At 36.5% G+C, this 18,787-nt stretch overlaps 1 protein-coding gene across 2 annotated transcripts in view; it reads right to left on the minus strand.

The window, feature by feature from the left end:
• Positions 1-18,787, minus strand: part of TBC1D22A (TBC1 domain family member 22A) — a 185,967-nt gene that overhangs the window by 146,864 nt on the left and 20,316 nt on the right. For both annotated transcript variants that reach the window (XM_042792451.1, XM_042792452.1), the window contains exons 5-7: positions 9,008-9,078; positions 2,740-2,868; positions 1,725-1,787 (exon numbers count right to left, since the gene is read on the minus strand). In XM_042792451.1, coding sequence (XP_042648385.1) covers positions 1,725-1,787; positions 2,740-2,868; positions 9,008-9,078 — 263 coding nt within the window. The remainder of the gene's footprint in view (positions 1-1,724; positions 1,788-2,739; positions 2,869-9,007; positions 9,079-18,787) is intronic.

Consider the following 18,787-nt stretch of genomic DNA (forward strand, 5'->3'; position numbering starts at 1 on the left):
GATAACAGTAAGAACAATATTTATATACACAAAGAGAAGAATCCATTAGCTTAAATTCAGATTTTGAATTTCTTGTGGGTTTTGCCACCTCAGATGAAGTCCAAAACCTCCAAAGCTCTAATCACAAAAGCTTTCGAGAATTTCCTTTTTATTTTCTAAAGCTGGGGGGGGGGAGGGGGCGGGGTAGGGACAAATTTATAAACTATTTTTAAATTCTGTTGCTTCCTTGCAATTACTTCTCCCATAATATGCAAGCATAGATGGGAAAAACACAGATATGTACTACCCATTTTAACAAAACTCAGTAAAAGATAAAGCAGAAATTGGTAATAAATTCCAGACTACTCCATACCAACTAATCAAATTTATAAAACCTAAACTTACAGTCATTAGTCTTTAAAATAAATTTGACTGAACTATATAGGGGAACACCTCCAACTCCTCTCTCTTCTTTCAGGACTACCATTTATTTATTCTCAGTTCTTTAAGTCCTTGCTCCAGTATTACCTTCCCCCCCACCCAGGACCCACACAACTTCCACAAAAAAAAAAAAAAAAAAACCACACTATTAAAATCAGTTTAAAGGAACATATAATAATGAGTTACTTCCACACATCAGACTCAACACACATTTTTCCAAACTATAACATTTTATTACAGAATCAAAATTCCAAGTTCAGATAAGAAATTAAAAGAGCTTTACTAACTCTGATAAAAAGCTCTTGGGGAACAGAGACTTGGATACCACCAAGAACAAATATCTTGGAATAGTAACATTGAGAAATTGAAGTAGGAAGACATTGTGAGGTTTATACACATTATGTTTCTGTTTTTTTCACTAGTATTTTTCTCCAACTTTGTCACCTACAGTCATTCTAAGTGACATTACTCCTAGTAGCAGTATCATTATTCTAAATCTCTGCAGCATCAAAAATTAATAGGTACAAAAACCATCATAATATCCACAATAACAGTCTTGTACACAATGCCATCCTTTGAAACCTGTCTTTGACCCATACTCTGATTCCCTTCTCTTTTTTATAGCTCTTGACATCTTGCCTTAAAAAAGGGGAAGTGACCATTGCTCACCTGGGACCAGCAACATCTTCCCACTCCCAGCTCTGGGAACAACACAAGGCCCCTGTCTGCACTGAGTCCTTGGGAATAGGAAGGGATCCTCTGTGAGGAGAAGGGACTAAGCTGTGCTAGGGTAGGGGTCCAAAAACCCAGAAAGTGAAAGGAAGAACAAAGGACAAGTTGTATGTTATGACCTTTCCAGCATCATTTGCACCAGTCTTTGTAAGATGGCATCAAGCAACTTGGGCTTGGCACTCTCAGATCAGACAGAGAGCAAAGGCAAAGACATATGCAAGCTCACCCTCCCAGTAGCCCACACATCTAGTCAGGAGATCAGTGGAGCTCTAAAAACACCTAAAACATGAAGATCCTGTGACACTACAAAGTTCAGCATACTAATGGATCAGCAAAAGTTTAATTAGGTCTCTATCACTTCTTTATACCTCAAATACTTCCTAGATTTCCCCTTATCCTACTGAGTGCTACTATCCATCCTTTTCACATTCTTATTCTTCCATATCTTTAAGCTAGTTTTGAAGTCAAAAGAGCAAGTGTTGTCAAAGTAGTTATTAACCAATGCTGTGATATAAGATTCATTAATAAAACTATTTCTCAAAAAGAAAAAATTCTTTAGCTATCATTCTTACCTCTGTTACTTTGGGCTGAAGTCTTAAAACTTCAGGACTCATGCGTGGTATATCTATATGGATCTAATTAGACAGAAAGAAGAATACTGTAAAAGGAACCAATAGCACATTTTTTAAATAACATAATAGTTAAAACAATTCTATGATTTTACAGTATTAGTTATAATCCCACTGTATCACTATTTTTGAACTAACACGGATTTACTGTAATTCAAAACATAGAGCCAAATCTTTAAGTCATTGTTAATCTATCAATGAGGCAAAATAAGAAAACATATATTTTGTTTTCACATTTTAGGACCCTTATATCACATCTTGATTGTTTGCAAATTATACTCATTGACAGTACTCATTACCTCGGGATAATTATTAGTAAATACATACTGCTATTTCTGCAAAGTCATGTTCAATTGACACTGTCGTATATACCTCTTGCTACTAAAAATCTTGCTACTAAAGTCCTGAAGCTGAAAAATATATCTGTTTTTTCTGTCCTAAGGAAGGCTAAAGTAGTATTAATTAGTCTATACTTAGTGATGCAAACTATTAATTTTAATACAAAACTTGAAGAAAAGTTATGTGCTTATCTGAGTGGGCAAGAAAGTTTGACATGCCTACGTTTATTGCATATCACGCACAGTTTCAACTTCTTAAGCATAAGTATGGTGCCAGTAAGAAACAGTCACTGCTATACTTTCCCTGTCCATCCCCGCTCATTTGAAGGAGGGTCTGAGTAGGAGATGAAATATTTGAAAACCATACTATTCTTAAATGGAAAACTATATCAGCACCACATGGCTTGACTAAAGCTGATGTTAAAAGACATCCACTTTTTCAAATTTCAGACCAAAATATTTCATGTTTTTGCTTCCGAAATGTATTTAAACAATTGATTAGAGAGCTGCTTATCAAGTAAAATTACAGAAATAGAGAAAAACAGTAGCAAACTTCAAAAATATTTTAAGTTCTTTAGCAGATGTCCTGTAGGTAAAAGTCACTTGAATAGGTGTTCTACCTGTCTGTAAGTATCTTGGTGATTTTCATCATTTCTGGAATCATAGTATTGTTCAACAAATGCAAAATACTCTTTGCGTTTTCTTTGTAAAGTGCTTTCTCTTCGGTCCACATTTGCAGGAAGATAGCCCTGAAAAAAACAGTGAAATTAAAAGGATATTACTCTTTGCCTTACAAAAAGCACCACTGGCATTTGATTACATGTGACAGGAAAACTAATAAACTGATGTAGTGCCATGCAGTCCTACATGGATCTGAATAGCCCTTTATCAAATCAGTTTTCTAATCATTCTAACTGATATAAAAGATACAAACACCTTAGTAAGAGAGCCCTTTTTTTTTTAAGGAAACAGTTGTATGTTTTTTCCAGCTTTAAAAAGCAATTTCTCATCAAGAATTCTAAGATGATGTTTGCCTTCCAAACAGAAAATCTCAAATAAAAAAGTTCAGATAAATGCAATGTTCTATCAGTTCATTAAATTTCTGCATTCCTATGTGGTCATTATTGGAGCAATTTTATTACATTTTTAAGCAAAATGAATATTATTTCAGTTTCCTTCAAGTAGGAATGATATACATTAGCAATCACGTTTTAATTATGGTTAAACTTGTAATACAATGGAGTACTACTTCAAATGCTTTAAAAACGTTCTAGCTACTTTATTTCACTGTTTCAGATGAGAAAAAGAAATCAATTTCAAGCTCTTATTTCATCTCAACAGGTTATTAAAAGTTTCATCACAGAAAAAGACAACAGCACTAGTGGCTGAGCTCTTAGATGTAAGAACACTAGCTGTAGATTTCCTTAGTTGTCTCCCAAAAGCAATTTATAAATATTATCTTATTTTGCATAAGGTATGAACACATTAAGGAAGTCATGTGTCAGATATGCAGGATTATACATTGTTGCATTAAGTACAGAATATATGTGAATGGTTCTTCATTGAACTCATTCACATATACATGAAAATCCCAATCTCCTCCTCCACCCCGCCAAAAAAAAAAAAATTCCATTCTCATTGTCTTCTTTTGCCCAGTTTGATCCCCATTTCTGGCATCTCAGCCTACTTTCCATTTAAAAAGACAAGCTCAAGTTACTATATGAAAGGAAATAGCATTAATGTTATTAAATGTTCAGTTTTTATATAAAGCACAATTATTAGAAACATCATTATTCATGTAAGAGGCTACCAAAAAGTTTACTGAATATTCAGAAATAATTACTGCTTCCTTGTAAACAGCTCAGTTTCAAGCAATCTACACCAGTATTCCATAACACTACAAAAAAAAATAAAGCTACCTCATATTTTATTTACATGGCAGTCCTGAGGAAATACTTTGTATAAGAATCATGCTAAAGATAGACGGCTTGAAAGAGTTCTGGACATCCAAGATAATATAAGAAAAATCTAATAATCTTATTATTCACTAGTCAAGTCAAATTAAAGTATTTCTTGCCGGTATTAAAAAAGCTCTAGTTTCACAATAACAGCTATCACCATGTTTATGGTAATTAATAAAACAAAGAAATCAAATTTATGTAAAATTTAAGTTTCCCTAACAAAAATAGTCCTCATAACATCAAAAAAATCCTATATTAGAAGTGCAGCATATATTTGCACTTATACAATGAGCCGCAGCCACCACAAGTAACTTGATTCAACCACAAAAACAACTTTCTTGTTCAGTCCTAAACACTACAAGCAAAAAAGGAAGGGGTAAACATAACATGCTAAAATTACTAGTTATACACCAAAATTAAATACTCTAAGTATATAGGTTCCATTACTCTCCTGTAACAACCCAACATCATATCCTATTTCTATAACTTCTGTTTTGCTCAACATTTACTGAAAAATAAAGAATACACACCATACTAAATATATATATATATCTTTTTAAAAGTATTTCTATATTAAAACTATTTTAAATGTTGTTCATGTATATTTTAATTGCTTAGTTTAAGATGACAACAGAATAAGCACAAGCCATATTACATTCCAGGCACCTTAAGAGGTACTTGCTTTGGCAAAACCATGTATTTTAAGATGTACTGATGTACATCTGGTTCCAGATACTTCAAATTGCACCAGCTTAATTTTTGCTTCAGGACTCAGTCTGACATTTAATATCCTGTCCCAGTGTTTTGTATTAAGTTAAATATTGAATTCTGTCTCCCGCTTATTCTCAACAGTGATTTTTTTTTCCTGTAGGATATCTTAGATCCATTAGAAAATAATTCATTTGCGAGATCAAATGTGATTGTTTGAAGGATACCAATATTTTCTCAGCAAGTCTTTTTGCCATTACTCAGTTCCAAAGAGTGAAGTAATCTTTCAATTGGACATGTCTTGTTTCCTGTTCACTTTACAAATTACGTTTTATTTTTAAAAGTTGGAAAGGCTTGCAACATATCAACAGGGAATAAATTGGTGGAAAGTTTAATCCATTTACTCATTAATTTCCTCCAAAGGCTTCTGCAACCATATCTTTAGTTTTGTTATTCAGAAGAGAAGTGAGCCTGAATAGTTCTTCGTGCTGTTTAGGTACAGTATACTTAATGTTTTTGCTACAATTTAAAAATAAATCATGTAATTTTTTTTATATACTGCTACCAGTAGACATGCATAACATCAACATCCCCTGAGCATTATATTGATTTTCATATGCCTTCCCTTGAAAAATTGTATTCATCAAACACACATTAACATTATTAACCTTCTGACTATGTAATAAATATCTCAACTTTTCAATTTTTTAAATAATTTTTTAAAAAAATCCAACTTCAATGATTATTTTACAAATCAGACAATCACCTTCTGTCTCAGATATTAATAATTGTACTCAGTTCCCCAAATAGGTCATAGTTTGAGCTTTTTAAGACTCCTAAATAATTCCAAAACAAACACATCCAGCCTTAATTTAGCTCTAAACTGTGCTTTGGTTTCTTTGGTTTTCTGGTCATCTTTGGTTTTGCAACTGATCTTTAACCAAAACAGGTTTGCTTCTATAAACTTATTTCCTCGATAGCTCCCAATGCACCTTATAGCACAAAAGGTTATCACATTACCCCCTCTTATATGGGACATGCATTAGCAGTAGGTAAAATAACAATTAAAGCAACTTAAAAAATTAATTACTATTAGGAAAAAGCATGATGGAGTTTATGACCACAAATACTCAAAGCACTTTTTCTTTCCTGCTTCGGAAATAAGATGAAACATGCTGCTGCCTTACAGTATAGAAAAGTAATGATTACTCAATGACTCATATTTGGGTTTCCAAAATGTATTAACTGAGTAGGTAAGAAATCATTATAACAATTATATAAGAAAAGCTGAGAACTTTACAAATATTGCTATTTAGTGATAGAAAAAAGAAAAAAACAAACAACCAAAAAAACCCCATACACACTTTCAGTTCTCTTGAAAAAAAAAAAAAAAAAAAAAAAAAAAAAAAAAAAAACAATCCACTTAAAGCAAAAGCAAAACAACCTGAAGACAGTTTCTTTGCAGAGGTATGGCAAGGCAGCCAAAGCCAAGAATTGAACAGGAATGGATCCTGAATTGGAATGGTTGAAACAACAGAACAAGGCAAGTCTAGCCTGAGGAATTACTCTAGACTTGGAATCTAAGGAATACTAAACTGAAATAAAACTTACGGAATAGAATTATAGAAGGGTTTAGGTTGGAAGAAACCTTAAATATCACCTGGTTCCAAATCCCCTGCCATGGGCAGGGACACCTGCCACCAGACCAGGTTGCTCAAAGCCCCGTCCAACCCGGCCTTGAACCCTTCCAGGGAGGGGGCAGCCACAGCTTCTCTGGGCAACCTGTGCCAGTGCCTCACCACCCTCACAGGAAAGAATTTCTTCCTCATATCTAATCTAAATCTACCTTCTTACAGTTTAAAGCCACTACCCCTTGCCCTATCACTATCTGCCCTCATAAAAAGTCCCTCCCCACCTTTCCTCTTGTCCCCCTTTAAGTACTGGAAGGCCGCTATAAGGTCTTCCTGGAGCCTTCTCTTCTCCAGGCTGAACAATCCCAACTCTCTCAGCCTGTCCTCACGAGAGGTGCTCCAGCCCCCAGATCATCTTCATGGTCCTCCTCTGGACCCACACAAGCAGATCCACCCATGTCCTTCTTAAAGCTGAACACAGTACTGCAGGTGGGGTCTCAAGGGGGAGAATCACCTCCCTTGATCTTCTGCCACCCTTCTTTTGATGCAGCCCAAGATACAGCTGGCTTTCTGGGCTGCAAGCACCTATTGCCAACTCATGTTGCACTTCTCATCAACCAACAAGTCCTTCTCCACAGGGCTGCTCTCAATCCACTCAGTGCCCAGCCTGTATTTGTCCATGGGATTACCCTGACTCGCGTGTAGGACCTTGCACTTGACCTTGTTGAACTTCATGAGGTTTACACAGGCCCACCTCTCCAGCCTGTCAAGGTCCCTCTGGATGGCATCCCTTCTCTCCAGCACGTCAACCGCACCACACGGCTTCATGTCATCAGCAAACTTTCTGAGGGTAGATTCAACCCCACTGTCCATGTCACCGAGAAAGACGTTAAACAACACAAGTCCCGGTACCAATCTATTAGGAATGCCACTCATTTAATCAAGTTGAAGCTCACAGAAAACCCATGGTCTTACATGAAAGTAAGAAAGTAACTGCAGCTAACTTTCGCATAATTCCAATTCTCTAAACCTCAATGTTAGTCATCTTATTCAGAACTTAAGCTATCGTTATGCTTTAGCTTACTGTTTGAGTTAGCCATATTTTTTTCACTTTGAGTGTTTTAAAGCAGGCATCCTAATCTTCAAGAGAGAAAAAAATAATTCTCTTTTCATTACCAATATCTCAGACAACAACTTTGGAAACTGAACTAAAATAAACTGTACACTGTGTTTTTAATTTCAATTAAAGCAGGATATTTGAATATCCACCATTAAGAAGCTGCATCTGTATTTAGGTTTCGAATGAACTAAGCTGCAAATTTAGAAGAACAACTCATCAGCAAGAAAGACTCTTTCAGTCACTGGAAATCAGTCTCAATCTGAAGTAAATACTTCACATTCCCCACTGAACTATTCTATAAAAAGCAAAGCTATTTAAGTCTACTCTCTGAAAAATTCAATAGTGTTAAACTGTTGTGTGTATAACTCCAAATTTTAATCAGTTCTTAAATGCATAAAGATCTGCTGATAAAATGTCTTTCCTCAGCCTCTGGAGAGTAGACAGCACGAGATTTTTCTTCTTTTTAATACAAACATCTTCACAAGTTCTTCTCCTAAACACAGGCAGACAAACAGCTAAAATGCACAATCATTTGCCATCACAAGTACTATAGTTGAAAAGATTGACATAAAAAAAAAAAAACATCCTACAAGGAATACACTGTATTTTTACAGAATCTTTTTCAATATAGTGTAAACACCAAGGTTAAAAAAAAAAAAAAATCCAGTTCTACAACACCAAACCCAGTGAATCCTTGATTCCCGCATGCTTGTCTCTGATGACCAACAGAAACACCTCTGCATGCTGTTCCATGGTATTTCAGTCAACCTACTCCCAAGATACTGCTGTTGCAAAATCCTCTGACCAACAGGCAAAGTTCAAAGAGCTCAGCCAGCCAAAAACTCACACTACAAAGAAGCGATTAGATTTTTAATTATCTTGTATTCCTGAATTGACTCATAGGTCTGACATCTGGAAAGCCAATGCCACAAAGTAACTGACCACAGTGGTTCAGATCTGTTCATCATAAACCACTATAGATTCAGCCAAAAAAAACGTAAAATTCTATCACAGCTTTTCCTCAGTGCAGTGTTAATCCCTTCTTGTAGTTAATGTAAAGTCAGAATGAAGCCTTTCATAGGACACTGATAGACTTCGTTTCCTCTACTGTGTGCCTATTTTCAAGAAAACTGTAAGAATGTACTTGTCTTTGAACTCTCCACCATTCCATCAAAATTGGTTGAAAGAGGCCACTGGTATCACATAAGCCTTTCTTTCATGGAAATCCAGACCGAAAAATAGAGATATACAGCTGACATGATTTACTACTACTTCTCATTCCCTTCCTTTCAGTTTGGAAATTTAATCTTGAAATTGAGCAAAAGAAAAGAACTTTCATTACAATTCAGCAGAAGGCATAATGTTTTCAAGCATCACTGATGGATTACAACTCAATCAAAATTAATAGCAATGCTTTAAAAAACTATTACTACTAAATGCAAAAGAAGAAGAAAGAAATACAACTTACTGAAAGAAGCTTCCATGCAACTGGACGAACCCGTTTAGGAATGCCAGACCAACTCAATTTCCGTAATTCTTCTATTAAAAGAGAAGTATTTCATGAGAACTAAGGAAACTACTATCAATTAATATATGCAGACATATTCAAATTAGCACAAAATTGTTTACAACAATGATCATGTCTTCATATAAAGTTCAATGAAACGAGAATTATATGGCAATTCTAACAAACTAATAAAATACTGCATAACTACTATCCATGGGATTACCTATGATAATAAGTACTGAGTGTGATATGGTAACTTTCTGGAGTATTTCTCAGCATTTTTTAGTATACATGCAAGAGACACTCAGTTTTATTGTATAATATGCTTACACAGATCCTAATTAAAAATTAGGTTAGCAGTTACAGAAACAGAATGATACTTTGAATACTAGAATTTAATCCCATGCCATATTCTCATTCTTCACATTGTACTCATTTCTCTTGAAAGCGGCTTGTCAGATACCATATGCAGCTAAACAAATCTGTGGGACTTCACACATTTCCTTGTGAAAACTGTTTATCATGTGGAAAGCTTTATAGAAAAATAATAGAAAATGCAAAGACAGAAGTTGTTTAACAGCATCTATAAGAAAGAGTATTTTTATAGCTACTTGTAGTTCTTCTTACTCTGAGTAGAAAATATGGATTAAAACTGCACAAGTTCAAATTATCAACCTGCTAAAGAATACAGAACGAAATTCTACATTTTATATTGTATTTACTTTTTCTAATGAACTATATATACACAAGTTAACTATGTATATTCCAGCAAACTTGGTCTCTATCATATGCATTTATTTTCCAAATTCTACACTTCAACAAAGCCTTTAAAAACATTCTATCTTCACTGACTTTAAAAATAGTCTATCTAGTCACCCCAAGAAAATGAAACACAGAAGAAAGTAATTAGAGTAAGAACTTTCTGAATGGATATCACAACTGACTATCTTTGGTCATTCATAGATACAGTCTCTTTATTTTTTATTAAGACAAGGCCTCCCATTAGAAACATGTCTTCATCCTTCCACCTCCACCCTCCTACTACTCTGAAAGAAATTGAATCTCTAATACCAAGAAATGCAAGTTATCATGTTAGATGTGATACGTTATCATAGAACAAATTATTTCTAGACACATTGACAACTATTTTTAACAAGGAATGAAAACAGAGTCCACTGAAACCAGTACAATATAATCAAAAAAAAAAAAAAAAAAAGGAATCTGATTGAAAAAAGTGTATCAATGCTCAATAGTTAATTAAAAAAAAAAATCTTAATTAGCAATTAAAGTTGATTCAGTTGATGCTTCTTTGAGAAAACAAAAAGCTCTAGTAACCTGGATTTTGCAGTATGAAGCTACCAAATCGTTAAGATGCCTTGTTTTCACTTTAGATACATGCTAGCAAAAGCTCCATTTTGTCTTACAATTAGATGACAGCATTAATATGAAGTTAAATAAATCATGGCAAAAAAAAAAAAAAAAAAAAAAAAAAAAATCTATCTGGATGAATTCACACTTTTATCTCTTTTTCATACAGAAAATAGAGAGGAAAATTGGCAGGAGGCAGAAACGAAAGACTGTTATGGTCATAGGTTGATGCGTGGTTTTAGGGTGGTCACTTCAAATCAATCATGACCATTCCAAAGAGACACGTGCTTACCAATAATTGCTCAAGTAAGAAAAACTTTACAGTACTGGATATACACATTCAACAAGGTATGTTTTCCCTCTCACTCTGACCAACAGGCTCAGCCAAAACACCAGCGGCTGTACGAATATCTCACTTGGAACTGAGAGGCTGTCACCAAAACCCAAGCAAAACAGTGATCAGATGCTGTGTTAGAATCAAAACAAAGCAGATACTCAGAAAAGCAGAAAAAAATGAACAGATATTAAGAAATAAGACATTAAAAGCCCATCATATCAAAGTGAATGCATCTATCACAAGTCTTGAATCCAGTCTAAAGAAAAAGGATGACTTTCTTATAATATCAATGAAACTGTCTTTCATCTGTAAGCCTTAAAACACTATTGTATTTGACAAAAATAAGTTTCATTAATAAAAGTTTTTCTTTTCTACGATGTTTCAAACCCTTGAAAGAGTCAAAATACACTGACATGGAAGAAAATTTGAAAAAAACATCTCTGAACTTGGTTCTGACTAAAAATCATGGTTTATTCTGTAGTTTTGTTTTTAAATGAACGTATCTTTTCTGTAGAATAAGAAATACAAGGACATCAAGGCGACACCTCATTAAAACAAGAGTACTGTGTTGGGTTTGTCTGTGGCAGGGCTTTTGGTAGCAGGGGAAGGAGCTACAGCAGCAGCCCCTTGTGAGAAGCTTCTCAAAGCTCCCCCAGCTCCAAGTTGGTCCCACCTCTGCACCAAGGTTGAGGCAATTAGCAATGGTGGCTGCATCTCTGAGATGACATATTTAAGAAGAGGAACCTGGAAGGAGGAGTTGGAGTTTCGAGGGAAATACCTACACAAACATTGAGGTCAGTGGAAGAAAGGAGGAAGAGAAGGATGAGGAGGAAGAGGAGGAGGAGCAGGAAGAAGGGGGAGATTTGCCAGAGCAGAGACTCCCCTGCAGCCCATGCTGAGAGGGCAGGCTGTCCCCCTGCAGCCCATGGTGGCCCACGGTGGAGCAGATGCTGACCTACAGCCCGTGGGGGACCCCACGCTGGAGCAGGTGGCTGAGACTGAAGGAGGCTGGGACACTGAGGAAAGCCCCTGCTATTGTAGCTTAGCGCTGGGAGGACGGCAACCTGCAGGAGGGACCCACTCTGGAACAGTCTGTGAAGAGCTTTAGCCCGTGGGAAAGACTCATATAGGAGGAAGTGCATGGAGGACTGTGTCCGATGAAAGGGACCCCACACTGGAGCAGGGGAAGAGGGTGAGGAGTCCTCCCTCTGAGGAGGAAGGAGCAGCAGAGGCAATAGGTCATGAACTGGCTGCAACCCCCACCCCCTGTCCCACTGAGCGGGGAAGGAGGTAGAAAAATTGGGAGCAAAGCTGAGCCCAGGAGGGGCAGGTGGAAGGTGTTTTTAAGATATGGTTATATTTCTCACTGTCCTACTCTGTTAAATTAAGTAGTGGTGGTGGTTGAATTAAATTGATGTTCTTTTTCTTCCCCTAATGCCAGTGGCCATAATGGGTGAGTCATCCCTCCCCATCTTTATGTTGATTCTAGAGCCTGTTTTATTTTCTCCTTCCCCTCAAGAGTGGGAAGGAGTGAGCAAGCGGCTGTGTGGTGCTAAGCTGCCCTCTGGGCTCAAACCAGGACAAGAAAGGAGCTTCAGACCTGTAGACGGAGAGCCATTTTAGGTTCCAAGAAGATCTAGGTATGACAAGGCAATGAACTCTTTTTATTTCCCCTTCTTTAAGCACAGAGGTACCTCACAAGGAGCACCTATTGTGGTACATACAAAATATTAGTAACAGTGACAAAATTCACTGAAAGACCAAGGTTCTTTGATAGTAGCGTGACTACAGGGAAGAAAAAAAAAAAAAAAACAAACACTAACAAAACCCAAACCCACCTTCATCCTTTCTAAAACTAATTTCTTAACCTCTACTTCCTACTTACGGATCACCCCACATCAGATTTATCCATTTCACCCTCTTCTCCAGACTTCCTTTTTCCGTATTTTCCACCTTTGTGGCCCTCACACCTATATATTTCTGCTGTATCTTTCCTCAAATCATCAACTGAAATTACACACCTCCCTTCATTGCTGGCCAACAGAATTCACTGTATTGTTAAAAAAACTAATACCAAATTAATCTAATTTTGTAATTTAGGCAATTTTGCTGTTGTGAACTATAGTCATTCTGTTTACCCACTTTTTTAAATCTTAAAATTTGTTTGCATTTGTAAATAGGATTATTCTTTTATTATATTCTCTTTTTCAAAGATTTGTCCCACTCTGGAAGTAGGCATATGTAATGTTATAGTAGTTTTCTCATTCTATAATATAAAATTCACGTGTTTTTAACCATCAGCTTGAAAGTTATTGAACAGAACTATTATTTCTATTACTTATCTCTGTATTGTAAAAATAAAACAATAATTTTTTTGTCTCACTTGGCAACTTACTATATAAATATATTATTCTTCCACATTTTTTTGAGATACATATAGAAGGTATACAGTACATCAAAATCAGGAAAAAAAGTTGTAATGTATTAGAGCCTAAGCAAAATATAAGCAGCAACAGCATATGCTTTTGAAAAACATTAAGCAGCTCACAGTACTTCTGCACACTAAAAATAGACGGATGGAGGGCATGAAAGCATGCTTATATACATAACTCCAAGGAATCTGCTGGTATCCCAATAAATTCCTCCCTTATTCTTCATCTCAAGGAGTTGATGGGCCCTGGAAGAATATAGGATAACCAAAAGATAAGTAACATTAGAAAAATATGATACTACTTGAGTTCGGTGTGAACCAAAGCTCCAAAGAAACAGTGAAAACAGAACTTGTGCAGACTATAAGCACTGATTAGAAGAGAGGGTGAAGTTTATATTGAACTACATATCACAGGCCAGCGCAACAAATATACTTCTTCATGAGTAGCTGTCATAGCAAACACAAGGGATTCAATGGGAAAGAAATACCATAAGCAACTGAAATTCTCTGATATTAAGTAAGTGGCACCCAGGATTGTCCATTCACAATAAAAACCTAGGCCTGGGTACAGAGATGCATTAAGTGCAACAGCAGAGAGACTGGCTGCTGATACACTGAGAACAGAAAACAGAAAGCAGTTCTAAAGTTAAAGAGCTAGGACATGTCATGAACAATGGAAAAAAAGCACTAAGGGATTCTGAAGAAAACCCAGGAATATGCATGACAAAAAAAATTCAAACAGCTCTGCCATGACACACAGCAAGACTGGAGTACAGCACACAGGTGGACAGGAACAGGCTTCATTAAGGAGAGTTTCAAAGAGCAGCAGATGAACACTACTGAAGTGAAAACCAAGAAATAGGATTCCTTATTAAGTTGGGGGTTTTTTGGTGTTTTGTTTCGGCTTTTTATTTTTGACATCGGGAAAAGATGAAAAACAGTCTGCTACTTCAAAACAGGACAAAATTCTGAGTACATTCCTATTTGGAATGGGCTTTTTGGCTCTCAGATTGGTCCTTTATGGTGACAGCTTTTTGGAACTAGCTTTTCAGGATGGGGAGAGGGGAATGGTGAGCAACAGAATGAAGGAGACAGAAATTCCCAAATAGAGAAATGACCATGTTTTCATGGTTTTAAGTGATCATCTTCTGAAGATCTTGATATTTGGCCATACGTAGACATTTATCCAAGAAGTTCAAATTAAAACAAAATCTTTCATTCCAAAGAACAGAAATAGACAGCTTCATAATAGATGCCTGAGACCAAGAAGAGTGTTGCAATTAAAAGGCAAATTTTTAAATTCGCATGCTACAGTTTTAGGTCACAGCAACTTTAGCAATCTTCCCCCAAGCAAGCAGAAGACAGATCCATTAATCTGATTTACATGCAATTCCAATTTTCTAGTCTACAAAAGCACGTGAGATACAATTCTAATATTACAAATTCTCAATTACTGCCAAAAGCAAGAACTAACACCCCGTCTAATAGTATTGGCAGTGAATGACCAGAGGCACCACAGCTCAGGTATTTTGATACCCATCTTGTTATGGAGTAGTGGCTCCACAACAGGCCTGGAAGAAGCACTAAGGCAGTGGTAACAGGCTTCATGATCCACCCACCCAGGTGACCCTTTGCCAGTCAATAAGCGTTCCTCCCGTAGGTCCTCCTGGCAGCCAAAGGAGGTTCGACTTGTTTTGTATGGTCTTAACAGGTTTAGTTTATTGTCAGACTCCAGCTGTGATGATCAAGCACAAGCTGCCCAACAGATACCTCCAGACAGCACCTGGTCACATACCTTACTCTTTTTCCATTACTCTATCTTTTTCCACCACCCTGCTACCTCCTTTTCTCTGCCCCAAATTAACAAACCACTCCAATTACTTCTTCCCTTAATGGTCCCAGTTTTGCTATAGCTACATGCAAATTTAGTATTTATGAAATGATTACCTAAGCACTGTTGGTCTTGTCACATTGCACCTTCCAAAGTGGCCCCAGTGCTTCCCTCCATGCAATGGCACTGTTTGGACAGTTCTCACACAAGTCACCCTTTACTGCTTGGGAATTCCAGGCAACCCACAGGGTGCTATCTATAACATCTGTCAGCTTCTCACACTGCTGTTTATGTTCCACAATTTCTCACATCACCTCTGGTAGTTCTCTACACTCTAGGGAGTTAATTCAGCCTCTGAGCAGGGCAGTCAGCAGCTTAGACATTTGCCTGCAGCCCTAACACACCTGCAATGAGTTTCAATTCCACCCATGAGTCCATGTCAAGTAAATCCCCAAGCTACCAAGCACTAAATCATAAGTAACAGTATCACTGCTTATATTCTTCTAAAAGCCGAAAAAGCAGGAATCAGTCCAAACTAATAAAGGCAAAGCAAGCATATAATATGAAGAACACTAGAAAAATGTTACTTTGTATAGTTTATGAATTAAAAAAAAAAAAAAGAGAGAATATCTGCCTTAACTAAACACATTTACAAATTACATATGTATTTCTTCTCCACTCCTGAACATTATTATAAGCTCCAGTCTCAGTTTAATAACAATGAAGGCCCCAAGTCTTCGAAAGCAAGTGATCTCCACAGTGCATCATACTGCTCCACTAGTCCTTGTGCAGTATTTATGAACAAGTATGCTTTACCTATTCTGATCTATCTGTGTCACCCGTAGTCTGGTTGGAATGAAACAGATCTTATGCATTAGTTTATTACTTTGTTACACAATCATTTTGCTAAAGCTTCAAGTTTTGGCTACTGTTATACACAAGCACAGCATTTACAAACTCTGTGATAAGCATAGCATATGCAGAAAGTAAAAAATAAGTTGCGACTCAGAAACTACTTTTATTGCTTTCGAGTAACATCAGTTGCTCACTCTCAACTCTATACACCCTTACACTCTCTCTCTAATCTTTCACCTTACTTTTTTTTTTTTTCTCCCTTAACTCGACCCAGAAAGGAATCTATGCACAAGCATCAACACAGGTACCAACCTCTCAAAACAACCCATGTAAAGATAAGAAGAAAAAAAAAAAAAAAAGGAAAAACAAACAAGCTAACAAAAACACAACAATGCATAAAACAAATAAAGATGCAAATCTACTGTCAGAATCAGAAATGTAGAGCATATTATTAAATCAGTAACACATCATCCAGGACAAAAATTCTAGTTACTCTTAAGTAACTCATTTAAGGGCAAAGATAGGAACTATACAAACAAACTGGAATATAGTTTATTATAGTAAAACCTTCTATCCTGTGATGCAGCTGAGTTTTCCTTCTATGTTCAGGACCAAACAAAGACAGTTTTGACAAAAAGAATTTAAATTATGACACTCTTTCAAATGAAATCTCTGCTTATAGGCTAAATATAAACAACTACTTGTAGGACTCACTGATTTAAGGGGTCATTCTTTGAAAAATAATAAGAAAGGAGGAATGTATTATTTCAGCAAGTTTCAAGAGAAATCAGTTTTCATTCCTGATGCTATTCTGCAACTAACAGACATTTCCTTTAAGAAGGGATAGCTTGGCTGTCACATAATTTCAAACAATAACTTATATATCCAATGGGACAGTGTTTCAAAGGACAGCTCTTTCTGGAAGAAAATCTCAGCACAGAACATGGAAAGTAAAAATGTACACCAGGGACAAAACATCTTTGTTTTAACAACATAACACTTATTTGAAACAGATCCTCTGACTAATTCTCCATAATGTAGGATTTGGGAGTGAATACATCCCTACAGTCTTCCATGCTGAACACAAATTAAAAAATTAAATATGTGCCTCTGACAGAGCCTTATCCTTTCTGGGTGTTCTCTTTTTATCCCTGGATTGTCTGCTGGGCCTACAGAATCTCTGGCAATGTTCCCTCTCCTAGTATATTTGAGAAAAAGCATTTAACGCTAGCTTTTATACCTTTTACAAGTTGTTTCTCAAACTCTTTTAGAAATGCTTCCATGCATTTAGCCTGATAGGACTTATATTCTGTTCTACTCTTCTTATTTGACACAGAACTTTACCTTTTGGATTGTATTTAATAACCTCCTCTACTTTGTTGTCATGTCATACAGGATTCTTCTGAACTTTCTCAAGGCTGTTGTTTCTGATTTTGCTTTCATAAGTGGTACGGTAATTGCTTTCACTATAGAAGCTGTTAGGTAAACAGATGATCACACATCTGAGAGTTAAGTCAATTCCATCACAAACCATTGGCCCTGGGTATGTGATAACTCCATTTCTGCATCAACACTGACTGCTGTACTATACCGCAGTCCTCCAACATTCCAGGATCTCAGATTACTTCAAAAATCATACAAATCTCTAGTCCTATTTTTTCACTGCAGTGAGCTAAACTAGCATTTCATCCATGACAAACAGCAAAAAAAACAACCAAAAGAGGCTATGCAAGAAATCTTATCAGGTGTAGTAGCAAGCTTTCATGATTACCACCACAAAAGCACATGGTCTGATTCTTGTGCATCCCTACTGTTAAAGCATCAATTCACATTATGCTCTCCTCAAAAGAAAACCAAGAACCCTGCCCTACCCAACAACAATTATAAAAGCAGGAAAAAAGTCACTCCTAGAAGACTTAGTTTAACACTACTATAGTGTAAAATAAAAAATGCTTCTGGTGACAAGACAGGCAAGGACAAATTGAAGCATATACATAGAGTAACATTTTAGATATATGTAAAAGACTGTCAGTGATTCTAAGTTCTAATAATATCGTTAAAATACATGAATTACATGTACATTTTATATTAAATACATGCATAACTTTTATAGCAAGTGTATCCATTACTGTTTTTAAGATGGGTTTTATTCTTGTAAGTAACCCACTAGATCACTTCATAAAATCAAATGATAACACATAATTGAAATACTTGCATTCAAGTTCTCAGGTTACCTTGAGACATATGAGTCTTAAAAAAAAAAAAAGAAAAATTAAAATACTAAGTTCATAGAATAATTTGGGTTGGAAGGGACCTTTAAAGGCCATCTAGTTCAATGCTCCCTGCAATGCACAGGGACATCTTCAACTTGATGAGGTTCCGCAAAGCCCTGTCCAATCTGACCTTGAAGTTTCCAGGAACGGAGCATCCACCACCCCTCTGGGCAACCCATTCCAGTGATTCACCACCCTCATCGTAAAAGGTTTCTTCCTAATATCTAGTCTAAATATACACTCTTTTAGTTTAAAACCATTACCCCTTGTCCTATTGCTACAAGCCCTGATTAAAAGTTTGTCCCTATCTACTAAAAGGCCATGATAAGATCTCCCCCAGAGCCTTCTGTTCTCCAGGCTGAACAACCTCAACTATCACTGCCTGTCTTCATTAGGAGAGGTGCTCCAGCCCTCTGATCATTTTTGTGGCCCTCCTCTAGACTCACTCCAACAGGTCCATGTCTTTTCTGTGCTGAGGACTCCAGAGCTGGATGCAGTACTCTAAGTGAGATCTCATGAGAGTGAAGTAGAGGGCAAGAATCACCTCCCTTGACCTGTTGCCACACTTCTTTTGATGTAGCCCAGAAGCTGGCCTGCTGTGCTGCACACTGCTGGGTCACATCCAGCTTTTCATCCACCAATACCC

This window comes from Tyto alba, unplaced genomic scaffold (genome assembly GCF_018691265.1).
Source record: "Tyto alba isolate M040663 unplaced genomic scaffold, T.alba_DEE_v4.0 Super-Scaffold_2, whole genome shotgun sequence".
Classification (NCBI taxonomy): domain Eukaryota; kingdom Metazoa; phylum Chordata; class Aves; order Strigiformes; family Tytonidae; genus Tyto; species Tyto alba.